Here is a 15,825-nt window from a genome sequence, read left to right as displayed (position 1 = left end):
ATAATGGTGTAAATAAAAACAAAACACAAGTATGGACATATAGATCAAACTTAAGAAAAAATATAAATAAACCTGCTTGCATTGAGCTACGAATTCACTGCTGTCCGTCATAAAGAACTACTGTTAAGACTTCATGAAAGGCTTTTCTTCTGCTTGACTAAATAAATACCTGAAGGCAGTAGGACAGACAAAGTGTGTATTCTGTTGTAGGAAGCGCTGTGCCAAAGTGCAGAGCCATTCCACATGATGATCCACTTTGGTAACCAAGAGGAAATCATACACGGCCAGCAAGGGCGGTGCAAGCCTACACTATCGTCTACTCTTCACACTGGTCTGTTGCAGCATCCAGTCATGTAAAAAAGTAAGAAACAGGTATTTTTTTTTTTGGTATGGTAGATAATCTTTGTAAACCAGTGTTATTAATCAATCAGATTTGGTAACTGCTACAGGAACTGCTAATTGCCGCTGGAAACAAATATCCACTTTCCATCTTCTTTCCATGTTCAGGTAATTGCTTTACTACACTGATAAAACCAAAACATGTATTTGTTTATTCAAATAAAAAACATAGGCTTCACAATCACCAGAGCTGCTGTACCACACCAAGGTCTAACATCACTTAATTATAAAACCTACATGTTAATGGCAACCAGCAAAGGCTCCAATTGGACGCTGTGTTTCTGCTTAAAGTGTACAAAGAGAGTTGTTTTCTGCAACCGAAAAAAAAAAAGAACCTCACAAGTTAAAAATGTGTTGCGATCCATTTGGTTGGAAGTCTTTTTGCTCCTTACTGTTCAAAATTGCTTAATGCAACTTTTATTAGCAAGGTAACGAGCGCTGTAGAGGGGAGAGGGCCTGTAAAATGTCCTCCGAGACGGAAGGCCTGTTTCTAAGGAATAAGGAATGAGTTAAGTGAGTACAAAGTGTGATTTCACACCTAAAGTGAGGGTGGCTGGATGGTGAGTGGGTGGCACGGCTGTTACCCACACGATACCAGTCTGCCAGGGCACCACCTAGGGCCCTGCACCCTCCCTTTCTCCCTCTCTCCCTCCCTCCCTCCCTTCCTGTGACGCCATGTTCCCCTTGCCCTGCAACACCAGTGCCCATCTGCTAGGACACGTTAGCCACTGGCGCCAGGGACTATTTAGCCTGGCGTAATTAGCCCCCAGACACCAGCAGCCTGGTTTTAAACAGATGTGGGGGAGGTAGCACTCGCAAGGCGACTCAACACCACCAACAAATGTTTGATAAGGAAGAGAGGGGTGGGGTGGGGGTGGGGGGAGAAGTGACCTAGTTAAAGGGATGATGCAATTCATGTTACAGCACAATGGGCAGTAATGATGACAACCTCTCTTGCTCTAACTGTCCAATGCCATGGTCGAGGAAGGATGAGCAACAGAAACTTAATTAGGCTGTGTCCACTTGCTGTACTGACAAATAAGAATCAGGAAATAAAAACTGTAACAGATGTTTTGAAGAAATGTCCCAAATAGTGTGTTTTCCATATTTCCCCATCCTTACTGGGCTATTGTGTTCTGGGGCTGACCTTTAACAGGGGGCAGAGAGAGGTTACGGTGTCGATGCCCTTGAACCTCACGACCGTAATCACACGTGACTGTAACGACAATGACCTTTCCCTGGTTCTCTCCTTTCCTTCTCACCATCTTGTTCTTCCTCCCTTCCCCCCAGGGTCATTTGAGGGTCCAGACTCTTGTCAAGGCTGTCACTCTAGACAGCCCTCTCCATCTACCGCCCCCACTGTTGCCATGGCAATGGACGGCACTGCGCTCCGAGGACTGTGTGAGGGGGCAGAGGGAGCGAGTGGACGGATGAACGCTGCAGCATCTTTCCCTAACCTAGGTCAACCTTGCAGAGCTAGTGTAAGTAATGGGAGGGGATAAACGCTGGCCATGCTGCTTGAGGACCAAATGAACTGTCAGGGTAACGTCTGAGCAGGGATTGGAAAGAGCAAACAGGACAAAGGAAGAGGGAGAACAAAAAGGAAACAAAGAGCAGAGGTAGGGGCAGTAAGATGAAGGAATTCCGTACTACACACATTATTCTCTCAGTTTCTGTTTATACTCAAAGGCTGATCTCATTCATTTGTTTTTTTCATGTCGTTTTTATGTCATCTCTGTCTTCTTCAAACACACACACACACACACACAAAGCACACACACACACACACACACACACACACACACACACACACACACACACACACACACACACACACACACACACACACACACACACACACACACACACACACACACACACACACACACACACAAAAAGCACATGCACACACACAGGGAAACGTGACCTGGGGGCAGGCAGTGGAGCAGCACACGTGTAGTACCACAGAGCTCCCAGCCAGCATGAGTCACTCTGAACACCAGTCGACCCAGAGAGAACAATGGCAACCGGTGTGCGAGGTGTCTGTCAAGCACGCATACATTGGCACAGGATGAAGAGCCGCGGAAGGAGCAACGCCCCCACTGCGCAACCATCAGACTGCCATTGGTTATGTTTTTGTTTTTAACTCTCAATGCATATTTGCAGAAGTGTGTCATATTGTAAATTTTATGGCTGCACAGTTGTATCATAATAACACTTCCAATATACAAATCAAGCTGACATTTTGGTGCATTTATAAAGGGAAGTTAATTCCAGGAACCTGCTAAAACATTTGGTAATTCAGAAGAGTGTACTGTATACAGTGTGCATGCATTGCAATTAAATATTTAATAAGGAAAGCAGTTATTCTGCGTATCATGTAGCTGGAAAAGCTAGTCATGCCAGTGCATACTGATAATACTTTAGCCTTTTGCATTCTTGACTGCCTGAGAGATGCTCTCCAGCAGCCCACAGTGGACAAACACCTGTCCATAACACACTTGAACTGGACCTGGCATTCAGTAGTGATTCTGATTTTGGTTAAAATAAACACCTGCTTTAAAACGTTATTCAGCAGTGACACAAACGGGATAGCAATTTAAAAACTATGATAACATTTACATAATGCCGAGTGCAGCAGCAGACGCACTAAGTTACAAAATGAGGATCTATGTTTGAATCCCTGCCTGAAGACTTGTTACCAAATTCAAACCGGAAGCTGTTAGAGGTTTAATAATGCTGCACTGGATGATGATGTGAAAGTGGCACACACAGGTTGAGATATGGTCCGAAATCGTAAGAAAAAAGTCAAAACTCTTATTCCTAGACTATCTGACATGGAACAAGAGGAAAATCCGGGTTGAGTTTTTAAGTTCAATAATGCATGCAGATACAGTACATACATAATCTTGGCATTTGTTGGCCTTGTTTTGGGCACATAGTAACAGAAAACAGTGGACTACACAAAATAAACTACACACTGTTCTACTAAAGTTGTAAAAACCTGATGCAGAGCAAGAGTAGAGAAAAATAAAGGGTCAAGAAGAGTGACACGAATATCATCACAGAGGATACAAAGGCTTTGCAGGCACCATCTAGAGCAGAGGCTTCAAAGAAACAAAGGCTATACTACACATGCTTTTTCTCCCACGGGCACATTTTGCTCACCTTTGAGAGGCCCCTAGTTTTATTTTGGTAAAGTGTGTGCTATGGTAGAAAACAACAGAAACTTTTTATGGCAATCTGTGTCATAACATGTAGCCTATAGCTGACCTCATGAGCTGATCTGAAACTCAAAGAGCCAACCGGTGCAACAAATACCAACATCACAGCCCCAGAAATAGGTAGGTAGGTAGGTAGGTACTTAGGTAGAAATACTTAGTTTCAATACTTAGTTGTGACTGTTTTTCACAAATCTTTTCGTATGTTTGCATAAACTGTTTTACACAGAAGACTGTATAGTGCATGCACAGTTTCAACAACATATTAGTCTTTCATAGATTTAGAGGAATGAGAGAACTGTGACAAATGCTGGTCAATCCAAGAACTCCTTAAATGCAAACATACACATATCTAGAGATAATTAGACATCCTACCTGAAAGCTTCATAAGCAGCTCAGAGGCCACCTTCACGTTGATGTCCTGGCTCAGCAGGTTGTTCTTTGTCATGGGGCTTCCTTCCCTCGGTTTCAGCAGCCCTGGGCGCTCCGAGGCTGCTGCAGCCCCTGTTGGCCCGTCCTGGCAGAAAGTCGCAGGGAAGCTTGGCTGAACCTGGCTCTGGGACTGGGAGGATGGTCGAGGGCTCAGTGCTTCCTCCACTTTGGGCTCTTCCTTCAGGTGGAACGGAGACTTGAGTGTCTCCCTCTGGTTGGCCGCTGCGGTCAAAAAGACAGATAAAAGGAATAAGAAAGATCAAAAGGGTATTAGAGGTGACCAAACAAGTGAGGTTTGATGGGTGTTTTAAAAGGTGTGTTAAGTTGAAAGGTATATGATAAGTTACACTTGAGAGAAGAGAATCAGTTCAGTTATATATATATATACCACCGGTACATATAAATGAAGAGGACTATATATACGCTATATAAAGCACCACACATGAAAATGCAAATGAAATGGAGCAACATAGTGGCCCAGAAAGGGTTTTCAGTCCTATTGCGGCAACAGACACCACAGTTGGCATGCTGTGGGCCGTCACAGAGGCTCCAACCTCATGATCTCTTTAGGTCCTTCCCATTCATTTCTGTGCACTTTATTCTCAGCTCTTGTTCAACTTCAAGTCTGGTTTCCTCCTCTCTTTTTTTCTTCTGACATCATCTGAATCCCCTTCAAACATGAGGACATGAAATAATTTCAGCAGTTCTGTAGAGCACGATAGCAATCAGTTGAAGCCTTATCTGCCATCTCTGCAGTGTGCAGCCTAGGTTAGGGAGTGAACTGTCACATGGATCCCTCTGCTCTAAAGTCATCTTCAAGAGAAACTGGGCCACATCTAATCCGCCTTAGATGAATAATTAATAATTAGACATGGAGCAACTTCCGATAGCCGCCAAGAAAAGAACAGCAGGGCAAGCGCCTCTCTTTGTGTCTCTCAGCACGTTCCATTACGCTCTGTGCTAAAGCGAAGGTTTACCCAGGCTGTAGCTTACAAGACTGGTGAAATATAAAATGGCTATAAAACACTGAGAGAAACTCTAGAAATTTGTCCTATAATAAGTTGTATTCATCTGCGGAAAGTCACTTGATATCTGTTCCATTCAGTGCAATGGGAGCCACAGGGAGGGTTCAAGGATACTATTGTCCACTATTGTAACCTGATTAAGTACAGGTGCACCGGGCCATTTTTCTCAACCAATTTCAGCACTAAATACTTCATTAGGTGGATTGCCTTGTAATAATACATTGAACTTGAGACATTTTCACGAAAGAAAATTATGCTGTTACAGTCGTTTTAATATTACATATTATCTAAAGAATAAAACAAATTCTTTTTGACTTATGAGTGAGCAAAAAATGTTGCAACATTGTTTTTGGACTGAATGATAAAAATCCTTTGCCGTGAAGGAAAGATAAAAGACAGAGTTTACCTGTAAGGCAATGTTGCCTTGATCATGTTTGTTAAAACATGAATGTTAAAGTATATAAAACTGTGGCATGGTGTGATTTTAGATCGATTGAAATGTGAGTCAAGAAGCAGAGCCTCGTTGCTATGGCGAAGTTTACAAGGCAGGCAATTACATATGATAATGATAGCCAAATGCGGAAGGGGTTTCTTTTAATGTTCCTCTAATTATCTTTGTTAATTGTGAAAAAAAAAAAACACATCCACACCTCAAAGTTATTTTTCATCAACACCAGAAATTTGTCGTGTGATGTCATTATAAAAGTAAAGGTCAATCTGTTGAGGAGCTGCTGAGGAGCTTTCCAGGTATTACTAGTTCATCTCTTTAATTACCAATAAGTTGTAATTGAAAGAATTTTTTTTAAATTTCAATTACAATCTATAATTTGAAAGCTAATGCTATTTGAATCTACTAATGTGAGTGTGGCACCAACAGACACATCCGCACATCTACTGACATGACCCTTGACACTTGTGCAGTTTGAAACAACTTGTACCCGAGCATGTTAACTCAATCTGTCTCACACTCACTCTCTCTCTCACTCTCACACACACACACAGGGCACGGATATAAGAGGGGCTATCACTCTTGGGCAGACTGCTGTCCAGTCTCCTCTGGCCCCAGCAGAGATCTGCTCCGCTCCTCACCCCACCGTCTCACCTAACATCTCTAACCGCCACAGGCCTGCCGCCCCCTGCACGCATCATCAATCTGTGCCGGCTCCGGCCCCTCTGATTAATGATGATCCATGCCGCAGGGATAGAGGGCTCAGGGACAGGGGATACGGGGCAGGAAAAGGGGACAGGTGCTGGTGTTTCTGACCACCCATGTGATGCCATGATGCCACAGTGCCACACCAAGGCGGGCTGGGACTGCAGTTCAAGAGGGCGAGAAGGAAGAGGTTGTGCGCGTCAGGCGGAGGCGGAGGCGGATGGATGAGGGGAGGGGTGGGGGGGCAGTGACCTTCAAGTTCAGGGGCAGTGGCGCGGGGTCGCACACGGCACCAGCTGGAAATGTCACACTGTCAGATGTCAGCGGGCAGGCTAAGTATAACCTGGTCAGCACCTGGAAGGACGTCCTCTAATTAGAAGCGTGTTGGGCCATGTTGGATCAGACAGGGACAGCACACTTGGTCACTGCCTTACAAACACACATAAAAATACACTATCGCATTTAATCATACAGACATGCACATATCTATGTCTTCAGAGGAATCTTTTTACTACGTCTCCACATGAAACAGCACACATGCAGTGTCATACTGCATTTAAACCTCACTCATTCAATGGGCTGCACATAAGCCACTGACAAATATACACTCAACACAAACTTAGATTCTCAAATTCTTCTCCTCTGTGGCCTCACGCGAACAAAAACAACTCCGGGACATGCACTCACACACAAAGTCACACCACTCCAGTGACCTTTTGGATTGTCGCTATAAATAGAGCGTATTTCCACTCAGAATCTATGTTACAGAGCCCAATGAATTATTTAGTAGCCTAATCCAATGGGCAAAGTTTTTTTACTTCTCCATGCTGATGGCTCGAGAACAAAAAGGCAGAGGACAGTACCAACAGGAACAACTCAGCCAACGACACCAAGCTTACACTTTGGCCTTTTGTCTGTCAAGAGTTTCACAATCACAATAGCATCATGAGCATCCAGTCCCTGGCAGATCATTTTGTGCAGTGAACACAGATCTGTGGAGGCGATGGGCATCTCTGGGTGACTGGGCTTCTCTTCTGTGAGCTTCCTGCCTGTGTGAGTATGTACCCAGGCCAGCGTCAGCTCCCTGTGCATGATACTGTGAAGCTGGTTCTGGCCCAGGTTTGACGACGCTATCAGTTTGTCTCCATGTTATCGCACCCCTCTGACACCTGCCACCAATGCTACTTCCATCGCCATCCTCTTGCCTGCGTCTCTCCCCCTCGCCACGCTTCTCTCTTGCGCCTCATCCGTCTCGCTGCCAGGCGCTTGTCCACTCCACCTCACCTCTCGCTCCGTGGCAAGGGCTGCCGTCAAATAACTTCATTAGCTTTCCACCTCTGTCACGCCGGCCTGCTCCCCCTCTGACAATTGGCTGCTGTTTTCTCCCGGAGAAAAAAAAAAAAAAAGGGCTACGTGGGGCAGGTTGAGAACCCAACAATAGCTGACAGTGTGCTAGACACCGGACAGTGATACTGATGGCTGCAGTGGGGATGTATGGACCAGAGGTCACACACAAAAGGCCTGACTGTACCTGCTCATGCAGAGCTGGAAAGCAGGGGATACATTAGATTAAATCTAGATGTTCACAAAGATAAAAAAAAAAAACTAAAAGAGATTTCAAATCCCAAACCTCACGTGTTGAAAGAGATGGTGCAACACATCCTTGCAGTATTTTTACTTTTTAACATACAACATTTTATATACATGACCACAAAACGTTGCCTATAGCTAAGAAAATGACAGAAAAATGCTGAAATAAATCATCAACATTTACAAATAAGGACTCAAGGTTCTCCCTCTACAGTGTTAAAACTCTGCCTTTTCATCATATCACTGCAGAATAGCAAGATATTCTCCTAGGAAAAAGATAAATAAGACAACTGCAGCGGCATCATGACAGATGCAACACCTCCCACAACCCCCTGCATGCCAATTATTCACACCCAGCCAGGGTCAAGCTCGTTGTGCCTGTGTCACCGCAGCGGGGGGCGGAGGGGTGGTGTTTGGAGGGTGTGCAGTGCCCACTGTCATTATTAACTCAGGGTCCGCTGGGCGCAGGATCGGGGCCGTGCATTTCAAAGTGCCTCGGTGGCTTTCATCTCTGAATCAAAATGTGGATCACACTGGATAGCTAACGGTTGTGTCAGCGTGCAAAGATAAAAATCAAAGGGTATCAGTATAACACTCAATGGAAAGCAGGGCAGCCCAAAAAATGATATGCTTATTATGTCAGAGGTCAGTAGGAGTTCACTGGCTTTTTATGCCTGGGGAACTCGATGCAACTCCCTCTGCCTTTCAGTCCCTCTCCCTCACTTGCTGTCACTTTATCTGTCTCTTGTTTTATTTTTTCATCTTTCCTTTTGCAGTTTTTTTTTTTTATATATATACGTGCCCCTCCCCCCCCCCAATCCACCCATCCCCCTCTCTCTTGTAGGCCTTGTGGGATTGAGGCACAGAGACAGCAGTGTAAAAGCAGGAGGGATGAGCTGCTCGTGTACACACTCAATCTGGGTTGGCAGGGAGGTCAAAAGAAATGGAGTCTAGAGGTCCCAGGAGGAACTTCCTCACCTCTCCCTCCCTGGCTGCTCTGTGGCATGGGTAAGTCTCACAAAGATCTGAGCCGGCTTCTTCTCAGTTTCATAACCCTCTTTCTTTAACTCCACCCCTCGACAAAGGGAGAACTTTGTGATCAAAGAAGCAGTATTCATTAAAACCATCATCATCATGGATTCAAGTTCAACATCCTCTCGTCCTGTCTTTTTATATCCTCCCTCACTCTCCTTGAATGATGCCCTGACTAAGATGTCCGCCACTTGACACTGGACTGACATTGCAAGGAGCCATCTTGGCTCCTCTGGGAGTTGCCAGGGCCTGATTGTGCAGTCTGGGAGTGAAGTGCAACTGGCACCCAGGGGGCATCCACGTGGAGCCGGGGCGTGCTAGATCGAGGGGGAGTTAACTAAGCCGGCCCAGTCCCTGTGCATCCTGGCGGGGTCACAGGATGGCGCTGAGGGCGCTAATCATTTCAAATTATGAATTCCTTTTTAATTATGAATTATGCATAAATTTTTAATTAATCTAATGTTCCCAGGGTTTTTTTCTCCCATCCTCGCCCAAGATCTCAATCTAATTACACAGCATTAAGTGGAAGAGTGGCAGTCGCAGCCTCGACCCTGGCGCTCAACCTCGGTCAACCTTTTTCCATCAATCTTGCCATCGTCTCCAAGCTCACCCTTTGATATTTTGCAACATGGTGAAGTGCGTCTAAACACGGCCTGGACTTTATATACCTGAGAACAGCATGTTCGTCAAAGTTTGTTTAGTTTGTTGGAAAATGCAGTATCATTATGTTAAAAAGCTTTACACATTGCAAGTTCACCGATGGTAGAAAACACAGGCTCACATGGCACAACATCAACTGAAACTAAAGTAAAAACTATGATTAAGGGCAGGCAATATGAGGACACGTCTTTTTTTAGACAACAATCCATAATTCCATTTGTGTACTTTAACATTTTCAGTTTATCCCCTCTGCAACTTTGGCATGAAATGTGTCACCATTTTGTCAGTCATAATAACACCTACACACAGACAAAGAGAATTGTTAGCAGGCGGAAGATGCCTAGAGGTTACACTTTGTCGACTCCCCTGACAACTGGCAAGAAGTGGGTGAAGAAAATGAATCCCTCAACAACTTTTGTCGAGGTGCCCTTGAGCAAATCATTTAGTCCCCAACTGCTTTAGTGGAGCTAATCAGCGAACGGCAGCAGAGGACTGAAGATGTACTGCTGGGCAGCTATCAAGGCTCGTTTTAAAAGAATGTGCAAAAGAAGCAAAAATTTATCTATAATGTATTCATCCATGGCTGGATAAATAATCTTAAAAATGGTAGAAGAATGTAGTATCATTCGGGTATTTTAATAACTCCTTTAAGGCAAATAAAATACATAAAAAAATGATGATTAGATATGACCATACTGCATGTACTCTACTGTGCTGCTACCAATCCTGATGGTGCACACAATGATACAGATGGTGAGTTTGATGAACACACAAAATCAGACTTGTCATCCATTTGGCAAAACAATATTTAGAGTCATTGAGGCTGTAGTTTAAAAAAAAAAACTAAGATAAAAAGCTCAATATCTGAGCATTCTCTGACCCCCCGCCCCAGGGTGTGCTTGGAATTTATTTATTGTAACAGGAATGTATTTTCCCTGCTGCTTACCCCAACACATGACAGAAGAAGGATGCTCGTACATGAGTTAGATGTGCCAGGCCTAACAGTATCCACAATTTGTGCAGGAACTGGGCATCGATCATTGAAAGGTGTAAACTTTTGAAAGGGGATTTGTAGAGCCTGATCTCCCTGCCATGTGTTTATCCCAGTGTTGCATCAGCTGGACAGGTTTTTTGGGGGATGTTACAAGAATATTTTAAACTGGTGCATCTGTGACAGTCTACTATATTGTGTTGTACTACAAAGTAAGTATTGTACGCAGTATATGTGCAGGAAAAACAATGTTGTGCACATGATCATAATTTACAGATATAAAAAGGCCACAATACTGTGTGTGTGGGCAAAGTTTCATTCTTTGTAGTTCAAAATGTAGTATATTTACCCGATATAAAATGTTAGACTGAAGCTATACTTGCTTTTTAAACCAAGCGTTCATGTAAAGAACCAGCGGCATCGTGAATGTAATTGTTCCCATAATTGTCTACGTACTCGCGCGTTACTGAAGGAATCCACTACAGGGCAAAGAGAAGTTGGGCTAGTAATAAAACTTTCCAATTTTTATGACATCAACACCAAATGTGGTGACATTAACGTATTATTTTGAGGAAAACTGCACTCAGTGATTGATAAAATTGTTGTCCAGTTGGCCTGCTGGAGCATCTGATGACTGGGGAACAAAACACACCATCAACACTGTAGCTATTCCTTTTTTTTTACAACATTTTACAGTCTTGGACTAGTTTCCATGTATTCTCACAGGTCTCTATGTCAACTTTTAAAATAATACAAATATCTTGTCAGCTATTCCGAAAAGCATATTTGCCATTCTGAAGCAGCAGTGACACACAGAACTGCAAACTTGGTCAATTAACTTGTCTTCAAACCTTTCTGCCATTATGGTTGCTGCTTTTGTGCCTACGGATCTAGTCACATGTACATACTGCCTCTACTGTTCATAAGCATATTGCTTCTTGCTGATGCATTACATTAATTCAAAGGATTTGTGCACACGATGCTCCAAACGGATACGCAAGGCAGCGATCAGGCAAACATAGTGAAAAGCATGTATATTCCCAACCTGATGGTCTAAAGGCTGCTGGTAGGCAAAACAAAATTAACCAGATCTGTGTAATTAAATATTTTCTTCCTCAAATTAGTGTCCTATGAGCAGGTTTTGAATGTGTTTGGTGTAGTTCTTATCAGTTCGAAGATATGTCACTTTCAAGGCAAGAAAAATTAGTGAAAAGGCTCGAAGTCCAAGATGTACTTTTCTTTTCCTCTCATGGGAACAACACAACACTGAAAGCAAGGTTGGGATTCTGAACCGGTGGACAAGTGAGGGCATGCATGATATTATCAATATGCACAACAGTACTTAAACAGCTCAATCATATATTGTATGTCTGAATCTACTCATTCCGTGTGATTTTGTGCATATTGTGTAAACTATTTCTATTCATGACGCTGTTTAAACAATAACACCCATGGGAATTGACATTTTTTTCCACCGTTAAAGCCCACAAGAAGTCTAAACACATTAATGTTTGTGCCACTGTGAAAACCTAAAACTATCTATTCACTACATGTTTGAAGCAACTCCCAGACATTTTAGGCTCCCATTGTTTTAAAATCCATTAAAAACAGCTCAGAGACATACTGTGGCCTTGAACTGAAACAATAAACATAAAAAGTGTTTACACTTCTTACAAATGTTATTTCTGGTGACAGTGAAGAATCAAAACAGAACTTAAGGCAAAGGGGAGACAACATCTAGCTGGAGATCAGCACAGACGTCTTCATGTTCAGGTCTGGGAGAAATATTTCTGATGAAAGTGCGACTGCAATGAGCGAAGTCAAGTTGAAACAACAGCAAAATAAACAAAACAATTATGGATTAGAGGAGTCACGCCATTACTGCGTCTGTTTCAAAATCATATTACCTGATGCAAGCTGCATTTAAAGAGTGGTGACTAAATGCAGTACAGTTCACTGTACATTTGTGGTTTTTTTTGTGGGCAATAAAGGAAATTAACTTCACATTGGTGTTACACGTTTTAATCCTATCGGCTCTTACAAGCTGCTGCCATTATACACAAGATCCCAAGAAGGCGAGTGTGTGCACTGACTGAATTAGAGCCAAAATATTTAGTCGATAATCACATAGTTGACTGAAAGAAAATACATAGTAAACTATTCATTTATTTAATCATGTATGTCATTTTTAAAGTAAAAATCCACTTGCTCAAGATTTTAAAACTGAGTATTATCTGGTTTTCTTGGTATCCTGTTATAACAACCTGTCCAACAAAATTATATATTTTCAGATGTCATTACTGGCTCGGCAAACTTAAAGGCATGCTTTTGCTATTTTGTTGAAATAACTGTGGCTTAATGGATGATAAAATGTAGCCCTGCAGGGAAGTGTATGTTTCATTTTATTAAAAATATTCTACTAACCTGAAAGCTTCATAAGCAGGTCAGTGGCCGTTTTGGTAGTGATGTCGGGGCTGAAGAGGGAGGCTGTGGTTGGACCACTAGGACTGGATCTGACCCCAACTCCAACACCAACTCCAGGTAGGTCCAGGGAGTTGGCACTGCTGCTGGGACGTTCCCTGCAGATGCTAAAGGGGGAGAGCACAGACAAGTCTCTCTCCTGTGGCTCCTCCTTGATGTAGACATGATTGGAGGTCGCCTCCACCGGAGGGGACGTCTGCTGCTGAGTGTCTGAGTGCAGTGGGGACGCCTCGGCCCCTCTCAGGTCTGTGGAACCACTGTCACCCATCAGGGAACCCTCGCCCTCCGTGTCGGTGGTGAGCTCCTCTTTCACCTTGACGTCTGTGCGGGGGAAGTGCTGGTGGCAGCGCATGTGAAGCTTCAGGCTGAAGTGACGGGAGGAGGTAAAGGGACAAAGTTCGCACTGAAATGTCTCACCCCGGTCCTGGTGCTGATGTACCTTGAAAAAGAGGGCAGGTTTAAGTGTTGAATCCCTGCCTCTGTCTGGCAATACAGGACACCGGGAGGACAGCCAGGATTATTTGCTTGATTCCAGTTATTTTTATCAGCAAGTTACTACAACAAACATGCAACACTGTTCAATCATGAAGAGGATATGTTAGAAGTCTAACCAAACCATGCATATCCTTTAATGTTAACAAACATATTATCAGAGCCATAATAAGTACCGATTAAAGATGACAGGGTTGGGGATGACATGGAGTGCAGGTTTACAAGGTAAAAAAAAAAAAAAAAAAAAAAAAAAAATCCATATTATCTAACCTTCATGTGGGACTTAAGATTGTCTTTGCGAGCACATCGGAAGGGACACAGCGGACACTGATGGCTTTTCAAGCCTGTGTGGATAACCATGTGTCTCTTCCAGTAGCTCTTGCGTTTGATGACAAGTCCACACACAGGACACTGGAATGGTTTGCCACCATCCTCAGGAGAGCCTTGAGGGAACCAAAAAACATTGTTACCATTGATAAGGAACAATCAAAGGCTTAGAGAATCTGGATCCTTTGTTGCCTGAAAAAATGTGCTGTTTTGCTGAAATGCACCCTTAATATGGTAAAGAAATGCAACTCATCCTTGGAATAAGGGAGTAACTCAGACTATGCTCAGATCTGTGAGACACCGTCTGCACACCTAATGATGAAAACTATCGAGGGAAATGCCAGCTGGAAGCGATGGAACAATGGAAGTAAAAACTCAAGCATGTTTTAGTATCTCGATTATTGTTGTTGGCTTCATATCCGGCATCCATTACTGTTTAATTGGTCTTATTAGAAAGAGGCATGATTGCATTACAAATTCTACAAGGGCCTGTCAGGATGGCTTCATAAGTATTCCAGTGCCGTTCCTTGAAAAACATCTGGTAATCAGTGTTTGGTGAAATTACTGTGCTCAGCCATTCATTGACCTGAGGTGTAAAACCTCGAGACTGCCTATTTGCAACAATAAACCGCCATCTGCGGCCCAACCTCTTTGAGCACAGCCCAGATCACAATGCAAAAATTACTTCTGCTTACTCTAAGTTGAGGTGAATGAAGCAGAAATAAAACAGGAAGGAGGACATGTGTGTCATTTTGGTACATTTGTCTTAGTGTTTGCTGTGCGGTCACAATCATGTGTTGAAAAAAGAGAGCAGGTTTTCCTTAGGAATGCAGAACATACCTGTGTGATACAGTTTTATAGTGGAACTGGCATAGGATGACAATAAAACAAGACATGACAGTCAATAATCAAGGTCACATTTTTCATTCTGGCGACCGAACTACTACCTGCATTTTTACAGTGCTGCTCGACCTTGACGGGACGTCGGGTTAGAGCAGACCCCCTTTTTAGCATGCAGATCACAGAATATTACATCGACTGCCTCATCTGTCTGAAGTCAATTTGATCCAGCCATTTTAGATTTGGCGGGGTTGCGACACAATCCCTCAAAAGTGCCCATCCATCTTCCCTGAAAACATTCTGTTCTCCCTAAAGACTACTTAGTTAGAGCCTTCACTTTGAAGCTTTCTCTCTCCCTGTCCAAGGGTGAGATCTTTGTGTGCACACTTGTTTGGGTTACATGTCGACATCCGAGTACACTCTTATAGATTATTCTGCATGGCCATTTGTGAGTAACAGAGAAAGAGAGTATATGATGGAAAAAGAAAAAAGAAACAGAAAGAGAGAGAGAGAGAGAGAGAGAGAGAGAGATGTGTGCACGCATCTGTATCCAGTCAGTGGAAAGTATGATGTGTTTGGCCTTAAGTCTGCTGTGCTGATCAGTGCAGAGGGCTCTGGTTAGAGGGGGCTGAAGCCAGGAGGAGGCTGCCGAGATGGATATGGACTCCAGGGCTTCCCGCTGTGCCGAGCACACAGTGACGGCCCCCTTTTGGCAGCACGCACATCCGAGCACAAACGAGCTGGTCTGGGAAGGCAGTGAGGTCTCAGTCGGAACCCCCCGTCGAGCCCACAGACCATTTCCCAGACTAGAAGGCCAGCCAGGGCTGTTTTCTCTCGGCTATGCTCTCTGCTCGGCTGACAGTTAAGCTGAGGCTACACAGCCTCACTACTTCAGCGCCAGTGAGGTGAGAACAAAACCATTACAAAACTAGAGAAAACATGTCATGCAAGTTAAGAATTGTGCTTTTCTGGTGTCAAGTGAACCTACTGCCCGATGACAGCAAAGACATCTATTTTTGGAGTCATGCTTACATTGCAATGTCAGTGTAAATCTATTACTACTAACAGTTTTGATTTGCAGTTGATGGTGTTATTTCTTTAATAAATCCTAAAAGGGAAGGAATATAATCAATTGAGGAAATATTTCTTTTGAGCATCAGTAACATATGGCTAATTCTTTTT

The 15,825-nt window shown here is 43.5% G+C and overlaps 1 protein-coding gene across 1 annotated transcript in view; it reads right to left on the bottom strand.

Moving 5' to 3' along the window:
- Positions 1-15,825, bottom strand: part of znf827 (zinc finger protein 827) — a 292,140-nt gene that overhangs the window by 35,052 nt on the left and 241,263 nt on the right. Inside the window, 3 exon segments of the mRNA XM_069689268.1 lie at positions 3,996-4,274; positions 12,928-13,423; positions 13,747-13,919. Coding sequence (XP_069545369.1) covers positions 3,996-4,274; positions 12,928-13,423; positions 13,747-13,919 — 948 coding nt within the window.

This window comes from Brachyistius frenatus, unplaced genomic scaffold (assembly GCF_029030835.1).
Source record: "Brachyistius frenatus isolate BFR_SWC_R1_liver_20210118 unplaced genomic scaffold, ASM2903083v1 Contig_7, whole genome shotgun sequence".
NCBI classification, from domain to species: domain Eukaryota; kingdom Metazoa; phylum Chordata; class Actinopteri; family Embiotocidae; genus Brachyistius; species Brachyistius frenatus.
The sequence above is the reverse complement of the archived record's forward strand: the minus strand, read 5'-3'. Positions and strand labels throughout refer to the sequence as shown.